Here is a 21,727-nt window from a genome sequence, read left to right as displayed (position 1 = left end):
ACTCATCCAGCCTATGGGCCACCAGTTTGACATCCCTGAACTAGAAACTCTCTTCAAGCTGTTATACTATTATTGTTATTGTTTTTAACCTTACAGGATAAATTTGCACCAATACATATAGATTAAGGATAGTTATTTGTTCCAAAGCAGTAAAGTTTTACAGGATTGGACATAGCTCAAAATTATTTGAAAGGGGTATTTGAAAAGCAAAGGAGCACATTATTTCTTTAAAGCAAGTTTGTATTGTCTCAATTCTCATTCAAACATTTGCATTTTTTTAGACCCATGCAGAAAAAAAAACTGTTTTGAACTGCTGTGCTCCTCAGCATTTCAAAGCATCTATTCATAATGACTTTCTAAAGCAAGCCAACCCCAACTGTATAAACCTAGTGTCAGCCTCTGCTTTGCTGCTTGCTTTCAGCTGCCATTGAAATGGGGAGGGGGGGAGATAACATGGTATTGGGAGGGGAAGCTTCAGCACGGGAGTGAATGAAGAAGGGAGTGGTTTTCTCACCATCTACTGCGCATGCTGCAGATAGTGGAATTGCCGCCAAGGCCAACCGTCTGGCATACCAACCTGATGGGTTTTGAAGCTGGAGCCCACATGACACCTGTGGGGTGTGCGGATTGGACTGGGTGATGGGGTTACTAGGGGGAGGGAGTTGGGTCACATATTGATATCTATGATTACGCACGCTTTTGCCTCAGATCTTGCTTTGCTTAGCTGCTTTCTACTCATAACCAGTAAAAGTACTCTTAATTCTGAAATATGGAGTTCAATGGTTTCTTTCTTGGTTACTGATGGAGGCTGCCCTGACACCTAGCATGTAATTTTTGTCCTTTTCTTTTTTTTTAATGAGAAAGCAATTGGGGTGCAGTACGTCCAAAACTGCATAAATGCTTTGGAATACAAGAAAAAAATGGAGAGACTGAAGAATCTTAGTTCAGCGTATGCATACATATGAAATTTTACCTCCAGCTATTAATACCGTTTTCCCCAAAATAAGACCTCCCGGGATAAGATGCCCAGTCGGGCTTTTGAGCGCATGTGCTAAAATAAGCCCTCCCCAAAAATATTGCAACACAGCAGCAGCCATGAGGTGACCATGCTCATTGCCTCCTGTACCTCAAAAATAAGTCCTCCCCCAAAATAAAGACAAGCGCTTATTTTGGGGGTCAAAAGAAAATAAGATTTTCGGGGAAACATAGTAACAAAAAAGTTCTGCCTCACTGATAAGTAAACAGCCTCTATAATACAGTTATTATGAATCTTCAGGTAGGAATTACTGTAGGACCTCTACAGCAAAAAATGCAGGAAAACATACCAGTTCCATAAAGTATTAATCTTCAAACTGAGAAGGCATTTCAGTCATTTTAACTATTGGAAACTGAGTGGGTGATGGGTTAAACGGGTTTGTTCCAGTGGGCTATTTTTCTTTTCAAAGTAGGCCTAAGACATATTGCTAGAGGCACTGGCTCTCTATAACTCTGTGTTATACCTATCACCAACTTCCTTTTTTAAGTAAAAAAAGCAAGAAAAGCCAAAAACAAATTTTGTAAAAATATTTAACGCCAGCCAATAAGTGATTATGTGATGCTACAGTAGAGAACTTGATTAGAAAAGTAGCATAGCAACTGATTAAGACTCCCATATTATAAAGTCCAGTTAAATCTCCATCTTTTTTTCAAAGTTCTAATTCTGTACTCCAATTCTGCCAAGCTTTCTCTTCCACTTCCTCTGCCGCTGGTGTACTTTCTTCTTTTTCTTTTTCAAGCTCTTTTTTGGTTCTGGCCTCACCAGTTCTATCTCCACTGGCTTTTCTTCAGCTGGCGTTTCAAATACTTCCTCGGTGGGATCTTTGGGAATGAGCGCTTGGTCTTCCTTACTCTTCAATTTCTGTAACTGTTTCATGTTTTGCTTTTCTCTAAATTTAGCAACTAGGGCCAGTCTTAATTCCCGACGATGCTGTAATTGTAATAAAAAAGCAAATTGGTATGCATAGTGTAAGGCATTGAAAAACATTAGAAAGCTGCATATATCAAGTTAGACGACTCCTAGTCTAGCTAGTTTGAGGGGTTTTTATGGCAACTGAAAAAGCTCTGCAGCCCTTCAGATAGTTTTGTGCAACTGAACCAGAATGCTCCATGGGTAGAACCAGAGCCCCCAATGTGCGAATAATATCTGTCATCAATTTCTCCCTCTTGCCAGTTTCAGTTTCCAGAAATTTTATTAACTTGCATTGATTGATAGTTCATCTTTTGTCCAGGAACTTAGTTTATATAAGTTCTTTTTCTCCACAGCAATGATCATGTGAGACAAGGATGAGCTGAGAGATATATTGGCTTGCTGCAAAGCTACCCAATGGGTTCCATAGTTGAGCATAAATTTGAACTTGGATCTCCAGTTCTAATATCTAAAGGGATTGTATTACGCTACTTTTGGGCAATATTACCTAAAAACAAAATATTATGCAACTTAGTATTATGCTGTCTCTGGTATATCAAATAATGAACATGAATGTCCACCACAGGTGATGGCTAACCTTTTTCTAAAGGTGTGCCAAAATTGCACACGTGCCCACCCACCTGTGCACACTACACCCCCCACCCGTGCGCCCGACCCCCAATATATGCGCCCACGCAGGGAGGAGTTTTCGGGCTCCAGAGGCTTTCCTGAAGCCTGGAGAGGGTGAAAATGGCCTCCTCCGGAAGGGTGAATATCAAGGCTACTGTGCCAGCAAATATGGCTCCGTGTGCCACCTGTGTCACATGTGCCATAGGTTTGCCATCACGGGTCTAGACACTGAAATTACATCACACATTAAGATACTGAAGACTGTGCACTGTTCCTAGTTCCTAGTGGGGTCAATCTAAACTTATTTTGTAATTTTAGCATAAGAGCCATCATTTATAATTTTGCAAATAGATTGGTACAAATATACACTTTTCTAGTACATGCAAAGCACATTTGCACAAACATTTTTGTGCCGATTAAGTGCACAGAATATCAAGTGTTTATAAAGAAAAATGTAACAAGCTAATCCGGCAAGATCAATAATCAACAGACATAGAATTCTTGTTTCAAGTATCTTGAGACTGACTCAAAGTAACTGTGAGCCAACAGCCAGCAGTTTACATGATTCTACTGAAGTTGATCCAGCAGCTTCCAGATATATAGAAATGTATTTTGGATATATAGCATGCAAAGGAATCACTGCCTTTTAAATAAAGACCAAAGAAACTACCTAAGATGAACTATTGGGCAAGGGAAGCAGTCATTAAGAGACAACAGCATAATAGAATATTGGGGAAAATAATAAAATACTGACATTTTTATTAATGGTTTGAGATGGTGTAGCCGCAGCTACCAGGGTAACTAGTCAAGTTGCAGTAAGTGTGAGACAGAATGATGCTAGGTGTGAAGACCCAGTTCAAGTCCAGCATCAGCCAGGGAAGCTTGCTGGAAGACACTGGACCAATTACTCTTCCTCAACCCTATCTATATTGTACAGCATCTTATGTTGGAGAAGGGAGTTGTGTTCCCGTCTCCTTCAGCACAAACCACTTTGAGTACCTAAGAAAAAAAGGCAAAGTTATCTAACCGGTAATGAAAACAAGAATATAGTATTACCATATTTGGAGATTGGTAATGAGGGTTTTCATACAGGGTTTGTCCTCCAAAGCTGCCCTGGAAGATCTTGATTAGGTTCAGGACAAAACGAGGACCAATCTCAACAAGAGCTCCATCTTCTTCTATGATCTGCAACAGAACCGAACACGGGGATATATTTTGGCATTTGGAATCAAAGTACTTAGCACCATTTGATCCAACGTGTTAACATTTTATTCTGATTAGAACTTTGAATCACTAGGTAGATGCTTAAATGCCCTTTTCTATCGTCTACTTTTTCCAGGACCTTCAACATCAGTGTACCCCAAACCTCCTGGTTTTATTATGCAGGAGCTTAAGGGCTTTTATAACCTGAACACCTGAGATTTAATCCATTTCTTCTTGACCCAGAAAGAAAACTGGAAACTACAAGGAGGTCAGTGAAAAATTATCACTGGAAGAGAAAGCCATTGCTTGCAGTATGAAATTGAAATATGATTCAGTAGCTATGTAACCATTATATATGGCCTATTGTTTATACAAATCAGCTTGAGCAAGCTTTAAGTTCAAATTTTGTGTTCTCCCTTTTGAACACTGCCACATCAACAATTACGTTTGTGTAAATCCAGTTTCCCATTATATCTTAAAGAGATTTGACAGCGTACAAATTTGATAAAATAAATAAATTCCAAATTCTGGTTTATTGCTGTGTCTTTAAACAAGAAATCAAGGAATTCTTATTTAATTCTTTCATAAAACTTCAATTAAATTTCACAATTTGTCTCTGTACAGAATGACAAACTGAAAAAAAAAAATTTCAGTTAATTAATCTGAAGGAAAACAATTCTTCCAGTCCTATTGGAACTGTGCAAAAACAAAAAATGAGAAGAAGGCAAACCCAGAGCTTTACAATTATTACTGTAACTCTATGCACCATTGTTACTTATATCACTACCAAATTCTCACCAGCTAGCCATATCCTTACTGGGATTTGAACTTGGGCTATTTTACATACGCAAGCTCTCATCAGCTGAGCCAGGGGAATGATTAGATGTTTGTCAAGGCACCTAGTGTGCCCAAATATGGGAGGGAGCATACTGCTTCCCTTTTACCAGGTGCCTTGACAAAAACACCTAATCATTCCCCTGACTCAGCTGATAAGGGAGAGCTTGTGGCTTAGAGGTTAATATAACTCCCTAACATGTAAAATAGCCCAAGTTCAAATCCCAGTAAAGGTATGGCTAGCTGATGAGAGCTAAGTAGCTTGAAATAGATCTACACTAGTCTCCCTTCATTTATTTATCAACAAAAAATGCAATACAAAATGGTTTTGGCCTGGAAGGCTCCTAGGGTGGAGCTGAAAGGCAAAAGGGAAGCAGTATGCTCCCTCCCCGTATTTGGGCATACCAGGTGCCTTGACAAACACACACACACATCAAAGCTAATCTAGTGAAAGAAAAAAATAACTTGAAAAAAAATAACCATTTAACCTCTTCTGGGTTGGAACTCAATGGTCCTGTTCTTTTTCAGAGGTCAAAACTTCAGAGAGTTCCTGTCACTATTGTTGACTCGTGCTCATAAACAAAGCGGGAACTAACCTGATAATTTCGAAACCAGATCCTCTCATCTGTGATGGAGAAGGCGAAAACATGGTCTACAAAAGGCTGACTCCTGGGATGATACTGTGGAGTACTAAAGATCTAGTCAAGAGAAATGAGAGCGCTGAGTGATGAATACAATCATAGTCCCAGAAGGGTATCACAAAGGTCACACATTCCATTTGTCTGGTCAATTTGTTGCTATTAAAATAGTTCAAGCACACAAATTGTTTATCACCCAAAGTCAGGCTATAATTATTTTCCCTGTTTTCATAATACAAAGACTGTCTACTTTCTGAATATTTGTTGAAGGCAACTTCAACATAACTCTGTCCAGGCTATTCTTGGTTTCTACAGAGAATGATGTCAACTTGTTTATATTATGGAGACACTGAAGAAATGAATGACAGCACATGTTAACAGAAGTGGAGGTAGAATACGGAAAATCAAATCTCAGCTGAATTCTTCAGGTCTTACTGTTGTATTTCCTTGTGGACAAAGTTTTACAAAGACTAATATTAATGTATAATGTGCAGTTCCTACTGAAGTAGGAGTGCAACCTATTCTTACTAGAAGTCTAATAAAACCTTGTTCCTCAAATATGTATATCAAATCCCAATCAAAGGATTCCAAATCTGGTGCAACACATCATTACAAATGGAAGGCTGCCTCTTAAGAATAATTAAATGTATACAGACCTGAATAAATAGCTCTTTCAGCAAAGCATAATGTGGTTTCTGGTCAAAAACCTACGAAAGAAACAACAAAATTTAGGAATATGCGAAAAAGCATGAGAATTATAGACCATGAAGGAGAGTAGTCCCACAACTGCAAGTTTATTCTTACTGGATCGAAAGAAAGAACAGGTCGAGAGCCTCTCAAACAGTTTCCAGTCATCTTCAACTCAGCCAATGTGTGAACTGTAATGATATTAAGTACAATTAAGAATGTTACTGTCTGCTATGTGGGGAAGAAGTTGCTTAAAAGAACAGAACACTATAGCAGCTGATCAGTCTACGATACTAATTTTTGCAAATGCCCAATGTAATTACCACAAGCATATTTTTTGGGTGGATTGTTTGGAAGCAGTTAAAATATAATGATTGAGAATATGTTATAAAGGTGTAATGTTATTGGAGGTTTATTGAAATTGCTAATGAATGCCAGTAGGTGGTTGTGTCTTTAAACACAAATGATTTCAGATAAAAGCACGTTTAAATAATTATAGTTAAATGAGAATTGTGGGACATTGATAGTAAAATACATAAAGATTTTTGATTTAAAATGTACAATTCAATATGAATGAAGTATAAGTAATGATTGTGGAAGAAACGCACAAAATTTATTTGTAACCAATCAACACGCTTTCTACAAGATGTAATGAAGGATGATTCTTTTTTGTGTTTTTGTTTAATTAAAAGAATAAAAAAATTTCAAAAAAGTATATATATAATGATTATATTAGAAAATATTTCACACAGTAGGTGGCTGTACTTACTGTTCTGGACTAAAAACTTGGCTGATGGTCCATGGGGGACATTTGAAAGCCTAAAACAGTTATGGAAGATGGTCAGAAACAATATTAGCATTTCTTTGGTAATTGCATTTCCTTAGTAATTGGCCCACGGTATGTTTGGAATGTATGAAATAGACAATACTTTTGACAAGAGATGCCTGAAAGTGCCCCAAATATATATATATACTAAAAGGCTTTTAAAGTTTTGCCATTGTTTTCAAATTGCCACTGCAACAGTGATGTTTTGGCTTATTTTTGGAGTAGGAACATCCAAACCTCTAGGCAGGGGTGGGCAACTAAGGCAACTTTTCAAATTGTGGGCTTCAATTTCCAGAATTCCAAAATTAGCATGGCAGTTAAAGTGCGTAAGTCACACAGTGTCTAGATATCAGGAATTGGAATATATAGGCAGATTTTTTCCTCACCAAATGTAAAGATCTTGCTTCTTTTTGGCTTCAAAAAAGATGCACTTATTGCAATTCTTCATTTCACAGACCTACATAAAGTAAGAAAAACAATATTCAGACCAAAGAAGAGTATTTCATTGTGTTTATCTAATATCCAGAATAAAAAAGGATTTTATGAGTGCAGATGAAGCTCGCTTATGTTGTTTTAGATAATCCTCAAGTCTGTAATTTATAATACGGCACAGTGGAAAGTTTAAACACAGGAAAAGGTAGAATTAAATCCCCACACCACCAGGACAATCAATTAGTTACTTGGAAAAAGAAAATTTATATAACTTACCTCATTAATGATAAATAGCTTGTCTTTCCTGTCCATTTTGGTATCTATAACACAAATAGAAAGCATCTTTTAAGTTTATAAACTTCAATAATATAGAATTTTACAAATATTGAAGATTCTCTCAAAAATTAATATTCAGAATGACAGATTTGACACATTTAGTTTGTAGGTGATGCTTATTTCAAGTTTTTCCATGTGTTTATTTCCTAATACCTCTATCTGCAAAAGTGGAACCTGTTTTGTATTCATATGTTGTTTAGCATACCATCTGCTACTTACTTTTGTTAAGGGCAGGAAAAAATCATAAGCTAACTGGCTTTAAGATGAGGCAATAGTATATATAATTATATAACTACTGATTCACTCGGTTTTGTTCCAACTCCAATATCTTTTCAGAAACTAATAATTCCTAGTGTACACATTTGTGCAGGCTTTCATAAATTGAAATAATAAGCACCTAATTAAAAAGACAGAGAGGTAATACAAGTAAAATCAGAACTACCTGCTTTAGAATGAGGCATTAATGTACGCAAATCCTTCATTAGATGCCTTGTCCTAAAATTTATTCCTCTGGAAGAAAAAATGAGGACCCTCTCTTTGTTCTTCCATTTACCCTGGAAAACAGAAGCATTAGCATGACCTAGTTAAGAAGAAACTAAATTAAATCTTTTAACCAAGCAGTGGTTAAATACACTAACAGTAAATTGTTTCATGTGTAAGAAAACTGTGCAATATGACAAAGGATCTGGCAGAAGCTTCAAAATCTCAAACCGAGGTCTCCAATTTTATGATTTAAAAAAAAACAATAATTAAGTAGGATCAGGCCCTTAAACCTTGGCAACTTTTAAGATAAGTGGAGTTCATGCTGACGGGGGAATTCTGGGAGTTGAAATCCACTTAACTTAAGGTTGAGAAACACTGCTCTAACCTTAGAAATACTTTTCAAAGCCAAAGTCCAAGACTCCTTAAGGAAGCCTCCAATTACATGAAAATTTAATCTTTCTACTAAAGGAGGATACTCACCAATCTCTCCACACAGTCTCCCAAGGCATAACTATGGACAGAACTACCTTGGTCAAAAACACCATCCCAAAAGGTAGAATATATCAGCATTAAAAGTCTTTCACTATGCAGGTAGTCCTCAAGTTACGACAATTGAGCCCAAAATTTATGTTGCTAAGTGAAACATTTGTTAACATTTGCCCCATTTTACGACTTTTCTTGTCACAGTTATTAAGTGAAGCACTACAAGTTGTTGAGTCAGTAATCTGGTTGCTAAGTGAATCTAGATTCCCCACTGATACCGCAACCGTCATAAATACGAACCACTTGCCAAGCATCTGAATTTTGAGCACATGGCCCTGGGGATGGTACAATGGTTGTAGGTGTGAAAAACAGTCATAAGTCACTTTTTTCAGTGCCTTTGTAATTCTGAACGGTCACTAAATGAACTGTTGCAAGTCAAGGACTACCTAGCCAATAGAATTATCAACTCAAAAGACCTTCCAGTTTCTCAAGGGAAAGATACAGCTCACCTACAAGGCGCCCTCAGCTCACTTCCAAAGTTACAGCCTTGATAAAATTCAAAGCTCAACTCATTCAAATATTATTCAACAACAAATGTTAGACACCACCACCACATGGATCTGTAGCTTCTCTGATAAAAGAGAAGCTACAGATCCAAGAGAAGCTACTACTCAATGAGTAGTCCTTAATGGTACTACATACACATGGAGAGAAGTAAGTAGTGGGGTACCACAAGACTCCATCTTAGGCCCAGTACTCTTCAATATCTTCATAAATGATTTAAAGGAGGGAATAGAAGGGGAACTCATCAAATTTGCAGAAGAAGGGGTCAAATATTTCTCCAAAGCATCAGAAAGCAGGACAAGAAACAATGGTTGGAACCAAGGAGGGAAGCAACCTGGAATTAAGGAGAAACTTCCTAACAGTGAGGACAATTAACCAGTGCAACAGTTTTGCCTTTAAAAATTGTGGTTGCTTCATCACTGGAGGTTTTTAAGAAGAATCTCTAGACAGTCCCTTATCTAAAATGGTATAGGTTCTCCTGCTTGAGCAGAGGGTTGGACTAGAAGACCTCCAAGGTTCTGTTCTATTCTATTAAAATATTTTGGAAGAGGGAAAGGCAGGCACCCTGTTATACCAGCCCACGTTCCCAGAGACATTTTGCACATGTTCAGAAGTACAGTGGCATTAGACGGCTGAGAAAGATTTGGCTGCTTCAACCTGATGAAATTCAATGGGAAAAAAGTAAGGTTCTACATTTAGGCAAGAAAAACAAAATGCACAGGTACAGTATAGGTGGTAACTTGCTCAACAGTATTAACTGTGAGAGAGATCTTGGGAGTCTAGTGGACAACCATTTAAATATAAGCGAGCAGTGTGTAGCAGCTGCCAAAAAAGCCAACACAGTTCTAGGCTGCATCAACAGAGGGATAGAATCAAGATCACATGAAGGTTTTATACCACTTTATAATGCCTTGGTAAGGCCACACTTGGAATACTGCATTCAATTCTGGTCGCCAGGATGTAAAAAAGATGTGGAGACTCTAGAAAGAGTGCAGAGAAGAGCAACAAAGATGATTAGGGGACTGGAGGCTAAAACATATGAAAAACGGTTGCAGGAACTGGGTATGTCTAGTTTAATAGAAGGACTAGCAATGTTCCAATAGCTCAGGGGTTGCCACAAAGAAGAGGGAGTCAAGCTATTCTCCAAAGCACCTGAGAGCAGGACAAGAAGCAATGGGTGGAAACTAATCAAGGGGGGAAAGCAACTTAGAACTAAGGAGAAATTTCCTGACAGTGAGAACAATTAGTCAGTGGAACAACTTGCCTCCAAAAGTTGTGAATGCTCCAACACTGGAAATTTTTAAGATGATGTGGAATAACTATTTTTCTGTAGGGTTTCCTGCCTAAGCAGGGGTTGGACTAGAAGACCTTCAAGGTCCCTTTCAACTCTATTATTCTATTCTTGCCTTTAGCATCAATCTGCACAATTTCTTTGAAAACCAGACTCTTTTCATTCTTCATGATGAAGAAATAACACCAAAGCAGGTAAGATCCAATACAGATAGTCCTTAACTTAGAACAGTGTTTAGTGACCATTCAAAATTACAATGGCAGTGAAAAAAGTGGCTTAGGACTGTTTTTCACACTTACAACCATTGCAACATCCCCATGGTCACATACATGATCAAAATTCATAGGGTTTCCTGCCTAAACCGGGAGTTGGATTAGAAGACCTCCAAGGTCCCTTACAACTCTGTTATTCTATTCTATTCCTTATTCTTATTCTATTCTGCATTCCTATTCCCTTCCATTTCCCATTACATTCCTATTCCATTCTACTTTATCTCCTCTCCTCTCCAGTATTCTTATTCTTATTCCTATTCCATTCTATTCCTTATTCTATTCCATTATGCAGTATTCTGAGTCCTATACCCATTCCATTCCTATTCCATTCTACTTTACTCTCCTCTCTTCTCCAGTATTCTGATTCCTATTCTATTCTATTCTATTCCTTATTCTATTCTATTCTTCAGTATTGATTCCTATTCCATTCCTATTCCATTCTACTTTATTCTCCTCTCTTCTCCAGTATTCTGATTCCTATTCTATTCTATTCCTTATTCTATTCTATTCTTCAGTATTGATTCCTATTCCATTCCTATTCCATTCTACTTTATTCTCCTCTCTTCTCCAGTATTCTGATTCCTATTCTATTCTATTCCTTATTCTATTCTTCAGTATTCTGATTCCTATTCCCATTCCCTTCCTATTCCATTCTACTTTACTCTCCTCTCTAGTATTCTGATTCCTATTCTATTCTATTCCTATTCTATTTTATTTATTTATTATTTATTTATTTAATTTGACTTCTTAGTCGCCCCCTCTCCCCCCAGGGACTCGGGGCGACGTACAATAACAATTATAGTATTCTGATTCCTATTCCCATTCCATTCTACTTTACTCTCCTCTCCAGTATTCTGATTCCTATTCTATTCTATTCCTTATTCTATTCTTCAGTATTCTGATTCCTATTCCATTCTACTTTACTCTGCTCTTCTCTCTAGTATTCTGATTCCTATTCTATTCCTTATTCTATTCTGTTCTTCAGTATTCTGATTCCTATTCCCATTCCCTTCCCATTCTATTCTTATTCCATTCTACTTTCCTCTCCTCTCCTCTCTAGTATTCTGATTCCTATTCTATTCTATTCCTATTCTATTTTATAGTATTCTGATTCCTATTCCCATTCCATTCTACTTTACTCTCCTCTCCAGTATTCTGATTCCTATTCTATTCTATTCCTTATTCTATTCTTCAGTATTCTGATTCCTATTCTATTCTATTCCTATTCTATTTTATAGTATTCTGATTCCTATTCCCATTCCATTCTACTTTACTCTCCTCTCCAGTATTCTGATTCCTATTCTATTCTATTCCTTATTCTATTCTTCAGTATTCTGATTCCTATTCCCATTCCCTTCCTATTCCATTCTACTTTACTCTGCTCTTCTCTCTAGTATTCTGATTCCTATTCTATTCTATTCACCATACCATGCCATTCTACTTCACAGTATTCTGATTCCTATTCCCATTCCCAATTCCATTCCTATTCTATTCTACTTTCCTCTCTTCTGCAGTATTCTGATTCTTATTCCTATTCCTATTCTATGCTAACCTCGGGGAGCGAAGGGCTCAGAGGCATCCACACCCTCCCCTCCACAGAAACCCCCCTCGTGGCGTCCACACCTGCGAGACCGGGGGAGGGATTTGGAATTCATCCTGGCTCGGCACGGAGGACGGATCTCTCTCGGCCTCCTCGCTCTCCTTCCCTTCCGAAGCTCCCTTCGCGCGTTTTTTCTTCGGCCCGGCTGCGGTGGCCTTGCCGGCTCCACGCCGTCTCTTGGTCGCCGCCATTTGCCTTCTCCCAGACTGCCTCCCTTTCGACCGCTCTAGGATCTCCGGGGGGGGCGGTTGAAAGAACGATAGAGTTTTCTCCCGGGCGCGCTAGGAATGTTGGGAAAGTTCGGCTTGGTTTCCTGCGCCGTAAAGACCTTGGTAGAAGGTACCGTGTGTTTTATTGATTACCTTAATAAACTCAATGTCACAAATGGCTTAACCCGTGTTACCTTTATTTTTTAAAAAAACTTTAAAAGCATCGCAATTCATATTTCTTTAAAAAAAAACCGAATGGCTTCTAGTGCTGTATGTAAATTGCAATATCACTATGCATTATATGAAGACTATGATTTTTAAAAACCTAATCGGTTGTATAAAAAGAGTTATCGAGTGAAGGGGGGGGGGAGAACTATACCAGGGGTGTCCATACTTGGGAACTTTAAGACTTGTGGACTTCAACTCCCAGAATTCCCCAGCCAGCATGGAGTTGAAGTCCACAAGTCTTAAAGTTCCCAAGTTTGGACACCCCTGAACTATACTGTACAATCTAGGAATCGAAATAAAACGGAGGAAAAGAAGGCGGTGTGTCGTTGTGCATGCATTCTGCAGGATTAAGGAGCAAAAAACCAAAGTAACTGCACTAGGTTTTTGGATTGGCAGCGCTTCTATCCTCCCGTAAGTGTTGTCCATAAAAACTAAGGCACCTGAGTTCGTCTGGAGCTGGAAAAATTCTTGCCCCTTGAAGGCGAAATACCCAATACCTTTGCAAAGTGGTGTAGGAAGGAAACGGGAGGAATTTGCTCAGAGAGTATTACTACTAAAAGAAAAAAGGATAAAATCCTAAATTCAGAAACAAAGGCACCACTAGAAGCTTTTTAGGAAAAACAGGAAACATTAGAATAGAAAATCATTAAAAATCCCCATAGAAAAAGCCCAAGAAGAAAAACCAGAGTAATTAAAATTTTGGTATAGTGGAGGGAAAAACAGGAAATGCAGATACAAGAGGAGATTGGCCAAGATGACAAGTGGGAAACCAAACAGAAAGGTGCTAAAGGCAGGTTATAAAAACAGTATCAGTTTTGGAAAACCTACTTGGGGCAAATAAAATTAAGATTACAAACATGAACTAGCAAGCACCTCCTTGCCTGTAGAGCAAAACAGGAATGAAACCATTAGCACAGGAATCACACAAAAGCCCGAATCATTAGCACAAAGCTACTAAAAAATCAGACTTCAAAGGTAAAAAGGGTATTAAAATATCTAGTCAATCTCAGTTTAGCAGCTATCCCAGGAACCTTGCTGCTTGTACCTCCTTCTTGAAAAAATAAAATACTTGGCTTCCACGCAGCGGTCCCGTTTAAATTATTTTTCGCGCTTCCCAGCGGGAAATTCAAACCTAGCAAAGGAAGATTTTAACTCTTCCAACAGTGGCTCATCCCCACTTTAGACAAAGTGAAAGTTTATTAAGGGGGAGTCAAGAATAGAATTTGAATTGAATTTAATTGAATTTTTGATCGTCCAAGTGTGATTGGACACACAAGGGATTTGTCTTTGGTGCCTATGCTCTCAGTGTACATAAAAGAAAATTATACATCCATCAAGAATCATAAGATACAGCACTTAGTAATAGTCATAGATTACTAATAAGCAATCAAATCATACTAGGAAACAAATAAAACAATATACATTGTAGAGATACAATCAATGAATTTATAGTCATAAGTGGGAAGAAATAGGTACTAGGAAGGATGAGAATAATAATAGTAATACAGTCTTAGTAAACAATTTGACAGTGTTGTGGGAATTGGTTGTTTAGCAGAGTGATGGCATTCAGGGGAAAAGCTGTCCTTGTGTTTAGTGGTTCTGGTGTGCAGTGCCCTATAGCGTCATTTTGAGGGTAGAAGTTGAAGCAATTTATGTCCAGGATGTAAGGGGTCTGTAGATATTGTCACAGCCCTCTTTTTGACTCGTGCAGTCTACAGGTCCTCAATGGAAGGCAGGTTGGTAGCAATTCCTTTTTCTGCAGTTCTAATTATCCGTTGTCTGTTGTACAGAGTCTTAGAATACAGTATAATTGCTGCTTATAAAGGATCTTAGTATAATATAATTGCTGCTTAAAACCTATTGTGCTGTATGGAGTCATGTCTGTTTCAGCTAACTGTGTTTGGCTTTTTACAGGTTTTTTCTTTCAGAATTTCCAGATTCTTTGACTTTCTAAGGAGGGCTTTAAGGGTGCTTTGAAGCCATGCCCTTCTCAACCCAGCCTGAAACAAGCAAAGAGCAGAATGTTCTGGTAGCAACTCTTGATAATGTCAGAAACCTCTCCAATATTTTGAAAGCCATTCATTTCAAAGACCACGCTACTTCCTTCGCTACATCAAATGGACTCAAAGTCACGGTGGAAAATGCAAAGTCTTTGCAAGCCAATGCTTTTATTCAGGTTAGACCATAGGATTTCTTTTCTGCTGCCTTACGAGGAATTTTAGTTCGACTAAAAAAAGTAGGCGAATGTGTGTTACAAGCAATATAAGACTTCCAAAAGAAATGACATGTTCTAATAAATAAAAACAATTGTGCTGTAATATCAGCATATTTATTTCCAGCAGAGGGAACTCTTTAAGCTCCTTTGAGATGGTTGAGTCATGGAGTCTGGTGTAATGTTATCCCAGAAGTATTTCTTGATATACATTTAATAATAAATATTGTAATTTAAAATAGATTTTGTATTTATGGAAGAGAAGGTGTTTTGAAAATAAATTGTTGTTCCAGCCCTGCTGTGTATAGTAGGGTTTCTACTAGACTTTTTTTTTTTTATCATCCCAGTCTTGTCCTTGTGTCTATTATTGCAAATTATCAGATCCATGTGCTGTTTTGTAAAACACTTTTCTGCTTGAACTATCTCTTGCTAAAAACTACCGGATTGCATTATAAAAGTAAGAGTGCCATTTTTATATTACTTGGCCTTATATTTTCTGAATTTGTTAATTTACAGGCCGGAATTTTCCAAGAATTTGTAGTGCAGGAAGAATCTGTGATGTTCAGAATCAATCTGTCTGTGCTTTTGGACTGTTTGACCATCTTTGGAACAAATTCTTTGCCAGGTATTGCTTGAATTTATGTTGCCAACTTGTTTCTTATGATATCCTGAGTTGTGAATTGAATTAAAGATGTGTTCTGATCCAGGCTTCCCAAGAACATGAAGCAAACTCCTGTCCCGATACAAACCTCTTTTATTAATTGACTGTGAATTCTTCTCAGTCACATCCAACAAAGTCTTTCAAGGGAGGATTTACAGTCACAGACCTTATCTGGCTTGGAGAGCTGCCAGGCCGATATCAAGCAGTTTACTTGATTGTTTCTCACATAAAGACAGAAATCTTGCCAAACTAAAGCAAACTACTTGCATTACTAAAGATATACTGTGAGAACACCTAGGGAGAAGCGGCTTAACCCTCTTCTTCTTAACCAAGCTGCCTCTTCTTGATTCTCTAGAACAGGGATGTCAAATTTGCATCGTCACGTGACATATCGCAACTTCCCCTCCCCCCTTCGCTAAACCAGGCGTGGGTGTGGCCAGGGCGTGACGCATCTGTTCTGACCTAGGCTGCCCAAGAGCATGAAGCAAACTCCTTGTCCCAACAAAAAACCCTTTTATTAATTTACTGTGAATTCTGCTCATTCACATCCAGCAAAGTCTTTCAAGGGGGGATTTACAGTCACAGACCTTATCTGGCTTGGAGAGCTGATAGGCCGATATCTGCAAAACTTGGCAAGGAGTCTCGGAGAGGCACTAACCAATTAAGCGAACCAAATTGTCTCCTGCAAACTCCACTCCCCTTTTGCTCCTCTTTTATTTCCTCTGGGAGGGGCCATTCATCGTCTGGCCTTACTCCCAAGTCGACCCCTGTTCTTTAGCTGTTTCCTCAGGCAACTCTGCGCATGCACACACTGGGAAAAGGCTCCAGCTGTCTGCCTCACTGATGTCTGACTCTGAAGGCAGCTGATAACTGACATACAGCTCTGGCCCCCTCTGCCTCCAATACAGAGCCCTCATCAGAGCCTTCCCCAGACTCCAGGACTGGCCCAACCTCCTCACTGTCTGAATCTGCTGCCAGCTTTGCTCTAGTGAATAGGAATAGTTGCAATATTATTATAGGGTGTTGTTGTTTTTTCCTATTTCAGGAACTCAAACAGCCCTTCGGATGTGTTATCGGGGATATGGCTACCCTCTAACCCTCTACCTGGAGGAAGGAGGGGTGGTGACTGTATGTAAAATCAACACTCAGGAACCTGAAGAGATTCTCGATTTTGACTTCTGCAGTACTAATGTTGTAAATAAAATTATCCTGCAGTCGGAGGGACTCAGAGAGGCATTTTCCGAACTAGATATGAGCAGTGAAGTGCTGCAGATTACAATGTCTCCAGACAAACCTTATTTCAGGTAGTAGAAATAATTGTCCTAGTCCAGGGGTCAGCAACCCGTGGCTCTGGAGCCACATGTGGCTTTTTCATCCCTCTTCTGCCGCTCCCTGTCACTGGTTGGCCCCACAATTGTTAGGGCTTTTGATTAGGACAGGGAAAGGAAAAAGGATGCCGCGCTAGGAGGAGACTCTATGGTGGGGGAACCGGACTTCCGGTTGGCTCCAGAATTGAACGGGGGGCTTCTGGTTAGGAACTTTGTGGCTTTTTGAGTGTTTAAAGTTGCCGACCCCTTTTCCTAGTCTGATAATCACATATAAAAATCGGGTAACTGTGAACTGTGAGCAAAGTGCAACCATATGGCATAAAATGAGCATATGGAAAGGAAAGCTGAATATACTTTTGCATATTTAAAATGCAGTCTTGGATTATGCTCTAGCACAGCAGTTCTTCCTTTATCTAAAAGTAAGCCCTATTGAATTCCAGGGCTTTCCCACCCCCCCAATTATGTATGTGGAATAGTGTAGCGGAAAAGGACCACTAATTAGCCAGTAGTAAAGCTGCAGCTTGAGATTTTGGAGAGTTGCCAAGTCAGGGTAGATCAGCCATGAGCAACCTTTTTGCAGCTGTTCTAGCAGATGTTTATGCTTTTGAGGCCTTCAGAGGATGTAGTGCTGAGGTTCGTGATGCGAGCAGAGGGCGGAACCTGTTTTCCATTTTGGAATGTAATTGAGAATCTAATTGAACCAGAAATTTAACACACTTCCTTTAGTGATAAAGAGAAATAACTACAAACATGCTGTGTTTCCCCGAAAATAAGAAAGGGTCTTTGTTAGATTGGGTAATGGAAAGGCACACTTAGGCTAAAGGCGACAACAGCTCTTTATCGTAACAGAACAAGTATGTACAATCCAGTGAAGGTTCAGTCTGACAGCAGCCCTTTTATAGGGGGCTGTCAGACCTCTCGACCAATGAGATTAAACCTCTGTTTCCGCCAGAACAGAGGACTTTGGTGGAAACCATTATAACAATTGCTAGTATCTTAACAGTCTTATTTTCTTTTGACCCCCTAAATAAGCACTTGGCCTTATTTTCGGGGAGGTCTTATTATTTTTGAGATGCAGGAGGCCCCTTAACCTTGGCCCGCAGTCCGCGGATCAGCTGATCTAGAAAGGGGCGGAAGTTCTGTCTCCATTTCTGGCACACTCTTGCCAGCCCTAGCATCGCTGTTTTTGCAGCCGCCACTAAGAGAAGGGGCGTGGTAGCTAGGTTTGGTGGGAGCGGCCTCCGCATGGTTCTTTTGCGTGGATGGCAGGTGCATGTGGGGCATGTTCTCCCTCTTCCCCCCCCCCCAGGAAATGGCAGGGACAGGCTGCGCATGCATTTAAATATTTTAGGGGAGGGCTTATTTTTGGGGAAATTATAATGGCAGAAGAACTAGTGGGAAATAGAAATTACTAAGGTTGATGAAATTGTAGGCCAGGATGGTTCAGGAGCAAGATCCCTTGAACATTTGCAAACTCTTCTTGCTATTTAAAAAGAGGAAAAAAATAGTGTTTTTTTAAACACTTTGCTAATTTTTTAATGGGCATAAAGCATGTCACATGACTCTGCAAGACTTAAGTTCATTTTGCTCCTTCAATCCTACTGATCCCAAAATGAAAACGAAGTCCAGGCATAGCCATTCGTCTTCCTTTCTCTGAATATCTCTTTGCAACAGTTAGACAAAAATATTTAGTACTTTCAGACTTCGATGCCAAGCATAATTTTCCAGTAATTTTTAGAGTGTTAATGACACATTCTGAATTCGGTTGGCTCAATTTTGTCATATGCTGCGTTTGCATATGCGATATTGCTATTTTCGTTATTCAGTCTGGTATATCTTTTCTTCTTAAGATTATCTACTTTTGGGAATGCTGGAAGCACTCACCTGGATTACCCCAAAGATTCTGACCTTATTGAAGCGTTTCATTGTAATGAAACACAAACAAACAGGTGAGCTAAACCAATACATTTACCTTCAAAGTGTTACAGCGACCGTTTGCATCATACAGCTGTTAATATTTATTTATCCTAGAGTGCATATCCATGGCCGGAAAGGTGATCAATATTGCTTAATTGGAATTTTTGTAGCAGGATTGGCAACGGTTTTTGGTATTGAATGCCATGCATGCCATCCTGCACAGTCAAAACATTTTTTTTAAAGTCCCAAATCAGAAATGATATTGAGAAATCTAGCAAGTGTTATTTTGTATAGTTTTGAAAAGAGAAATGGAATATATGTACCTCAGGATTGATGTATGGCAGGGGTGTCCAAACTTGGGAACTTTAAGACTTGTGGACTTCAACTCCCAGAATTCCCCAGCCAACATTAAAGTTCCCAAGTTTGGACACCCCTGATCTATGGAATCCTTGGTGCGCTCTGAACATTTCATTACCCAACTAGGGTAATGTATGAGGGATGTGGGGTTTGCTCCCTGTTTATATATAGTGGCTTTTCCAGCCATTTTTGGTGGGGAGCGTGGTTTTCTGTGGAAGTTTGAATACATTCCACATGCTGGCTGAGGAATTCTGGGAGTTGAAGTCCACCCAGCTTCAAGATTGAGAAACACTGTGTTATAGGGAAGCCACAAAACCAGATAGGTGTGTCCTTCCAGGGTGAAGTTGTGTAAATGTGCTAATCACATTGGGCTCATTTTAAATACTGGATAAATTGCGCTTGGATTGACAACAAAGCATGGGGAGAAAGGATGGCATTTCACTTTTTGCTCCTAGTAACACTGTTTGTGTAGGATTGGTTTTTTTTTAACTGGCAGCCACTTAGCTAAAGGTAAATGTTCCCCTCGCACATATGTGCTAGTCGTTCCTGACTCTAGGGAGCGGTGCTTATCTCCGTTTCAAAGCTGAAGAGCCAGCGCTGACCAAAGAAGTCTCTGTGGTCATATGGCCGGCATGACTAAATGCCGAAGGTGCACAGAACGCTGTTACCTTCCCACCAAAGGTGGTCCCTATTTTTCTACTTGCATTTTTACATGCTTTCGAACTGCTAGCTTGGCAGAAGCTGGGACAAGTAACGGGAACTCCCTCCGTTACGTGGCGCTAGGGCCGTGATGGCGAACCTATGGCACGTGTGCCACAAGTGGCACGCGGAGCCATTTGTCAGGGCACGCAAGGCGGTGCCCTGTCAGCTGGCCAGCGCGCATGCGCGCGCTGGCCAGCTGAGTTCACCTTTTTAAAAGCTATTTTTCACCTTCCCCAGGCTCCAGAGGGTTTATAGGAGCCTGGGGAGGGCGAAAAGAGCCCCCCCCCCGGAGGCTTCAGGGACCGTCCCTGAAGCCTTCGGAATGCTTAAAACCACCCTCCGAGCAAACCAGAAGTGACTTCCGGGTTGCTCGGAGGGTCGTTTTAAGCGCTCCGAAGGCATCAGGGAAGCCTCGGACGGTCCCTGAAGCCTTCGGAACGCTTAAAACGACCCTCCGAGCAACCCGGAAGTCACTTCTGGTTTGCTCGGAGGGTGGTTTTAAGCGTTCCGAAGGCTTCAGGGACGGTCCCTGAAGCCTCCGGGGGGGTGGGGGAGGCTATTTTCGCCTTCCCCAGGCTCCTATAAAGCCCCTGGAGCCTGGGGAGGGCAAAAAAATATGTAAAAATGGGGGGGGGGTCGCGCGTTGCATTATGGGTGCGGCACGCCCGCCCTCGACGCCCCTGCGCTCCCATTTGTGGCACACGAGCCAAAAAAGGTTCGCCATCACTGCGCTATGGATTCGAACCGCCGAGCTGCTGACCTTTCTGATTGACAAGCTCAGCGTCTTAGCCACTGAACCACCGCGTCTCACGGCAGCCACTTACACCTATGTTATACCTGACATTATACGTTTCCTTTTTACAGATACAAGATATCATTACTCAAGCCATCAATTAAAGCGTTAGCTCTGTCTTGCAAGGTATCCATTCGGACAGATAACCGAGGTTTTCTTTCATTGCAATATATGATAAGGAACGAAGACGGAGAGATCTGCTTTGTGGAATATTACTGCTGTCCTGATGAGGATGTGGCAGAAACAGAACTGCAGCTGTCATGAAAATGGGACTGAATTAATACCTGAGAAAACTATTTAGTTCGGGAAAGAAACAGAACAAGACGAATCCAATTGAAAGTCCAGAGATCAGAACATTCCTGAGCCATACCTGGTGTCCTTAACATTAGGGGAGTGAAAAATGCAGATGGAAACAATATGCTTTGAAAAAGCTGCTGCAAATACCCATGGAGGAATGTGTGTGATACGGAGGTTCAGGTTCTAGAATAAGAATACACTTTTTATTTTTCCAGGCAAGCGCTTTGCCTCCAAAAGGAGGGCAGGGTAAAGCCAAAAGAATTTTTATTTCAGTTATCTGAAAATCAGAATTACAAGGGACATCTGTAACAGTGGGGCTTACACACGCACTACAGAAGCTAGAAATGAGCCTCTGAAACAGCTGAAAGAGAGACTGGTTGCATGTCAAAATGAGCCACTAACTCATTTCTGGTGTCAGATTTGGCAAAACTGTGTTGTATCACCTACTTTGCATTTGAATCTAGAAAGTATCACGGATTCTGAATGGATATGTTTCCCATTTTGTATACCACAAAATACATTTTCGTTATAAAAGAATTTTATTGGTTTTAAAACATTTATGGGGAAAAGGTAAAAAGGTACATAGAAAATTTTGGTAGCTCCCATGCTAGTAGTAGAAAACCCTCCAAATCTCACAATTTTACAAGTTTAAAAATAACATATAAAAGATAAGCATAAACAGAATTCTTACTTTATATACACCATGTGTTCAATCATCTCTTTGTCACTTTCTAGTATATCAACAATTACAATATTTCAAATACATTTATTTTTGTGACCTGAGCCTTTTCGATATTGC

The 21,727-nt window shown here is 39.8% G+C and overlaps 2 protein-coding genes across 2 annotated transcripts; one reads left to right on the top strand and one right to left on the bottom strand.

The window, feature by feature from the left end:
• Positions 1-1,549: 1,549 nt before the first annotated feature.
• On the bottom strand, positions 1,550-12,505 carry BRIX1 (biogenesis of ribosomes BRX1). Its single transcript, XM_081940652.1, has 10 exons — positions 12,248-12,505; positions 7,974-8,085; positions 7,472-7,515; positions 7,150-7,220; positions 6,707-6,756; positions 6,055-6,128; positions 5,907-5,957; positions 5,209-5,310; positions 3,632-3,760; positions 1,550-1,966 (listed from the first exon to the last, which is right to left on the bottom strand). Exons 1-10 carry the CDS (start codon positions 12,413-12,415, stop codon positions 1,694-1,696), a joined length of 1,074 nt encoding a protein of 357 aa, XP_081796778.1. The 5' UTR covers positions 12,416-12,505; the 3' UTR covers positions 1,550-1,693.
• On the top strand, positions 12,456-21,465 carry RAD1 (RAD1 checkpoint DNA exonuclease). Its single transcript, XM_081940653.1, has 6 exons — positions 12,456-12,563; positions 14,576-14,837; positions 15,390-15,498; positions 16,580-16,838; positions 18,713-18,811; positions 20,703-21,465. Exons 2-6 carry the CDS (start codon positions 14,643-14,645, stop codon positions 20,893-20,895), a joined length of 855 nt encoding a protein of 284 aa, XP_081796779.1. The 5' UTR covers positions 12,456-12,563; positions 14,576-14,642; the 3' UTR covers positions 20,896-21,465.
• The last annotated feature ends 262 nt before the right edge of the window (positions 21,466-21,727 follow it).

This window comes from Natrix helvetica, assembly GCF_964273705.1.
Source record: "Natrix helvetica genome assembly, chromosome: 2".
NCBI classification, from domain to species: Eukaryota; Metazoa; Chordata; class Lepidosauria; order Squamata; family Natricidae; genus Natrix; species Natrix helvetica.
Note: the sequence above shows the minus strand (reverse complement) of the source record. Positions and strands in the feature narration are given on the sequence as shown.

Bases quoted from the DNA above. Each gene is read 5' to 3' on its own strand.
- BRIX1 (XM_081940652.1), bottom strand. From the start codon at position 12,415: ATGGCGGCGACCAAGAGACGGCGTGGAGCCGGCAAGGCCACCGCAGCC. The intron at 5,958-6,054 runs GTAAGAATAAAC...TTTCTTTCGTAG, and splicing joins CTGTTCTTTCTTTCGATCCA to GTTTTTGACCAGAAACCACA. The intron at 5,311-5,906 runs GTCTGTATACAT...TCTCTTGACTAG, and splicing joins TGAAAGAGCTATTTATTCAG to ATCTTTAGTACTCCACAGTA.
- RAD1 (XM_081940653.1), top strand. From the start codon at position 14,643: ATGCCCTTCTCAACCCAGCCTGAAACAAGCAAAGAGCAGAATGTTCTG. The intron at 16,839-18,712 runs GTAGTAGAAATA...TTTCTTCTTAAG, and splicing joins CCAGACAAACCTTATTTCAG to ATTATCTACTTTTGGGAATG. The intron at 18,812-20,702 runs GTGAGCTAAACC...TCCTTTTTACAG, and splicing joins AATGAAACACAAACAAACAG to ATACAAGATATCATTACTCA.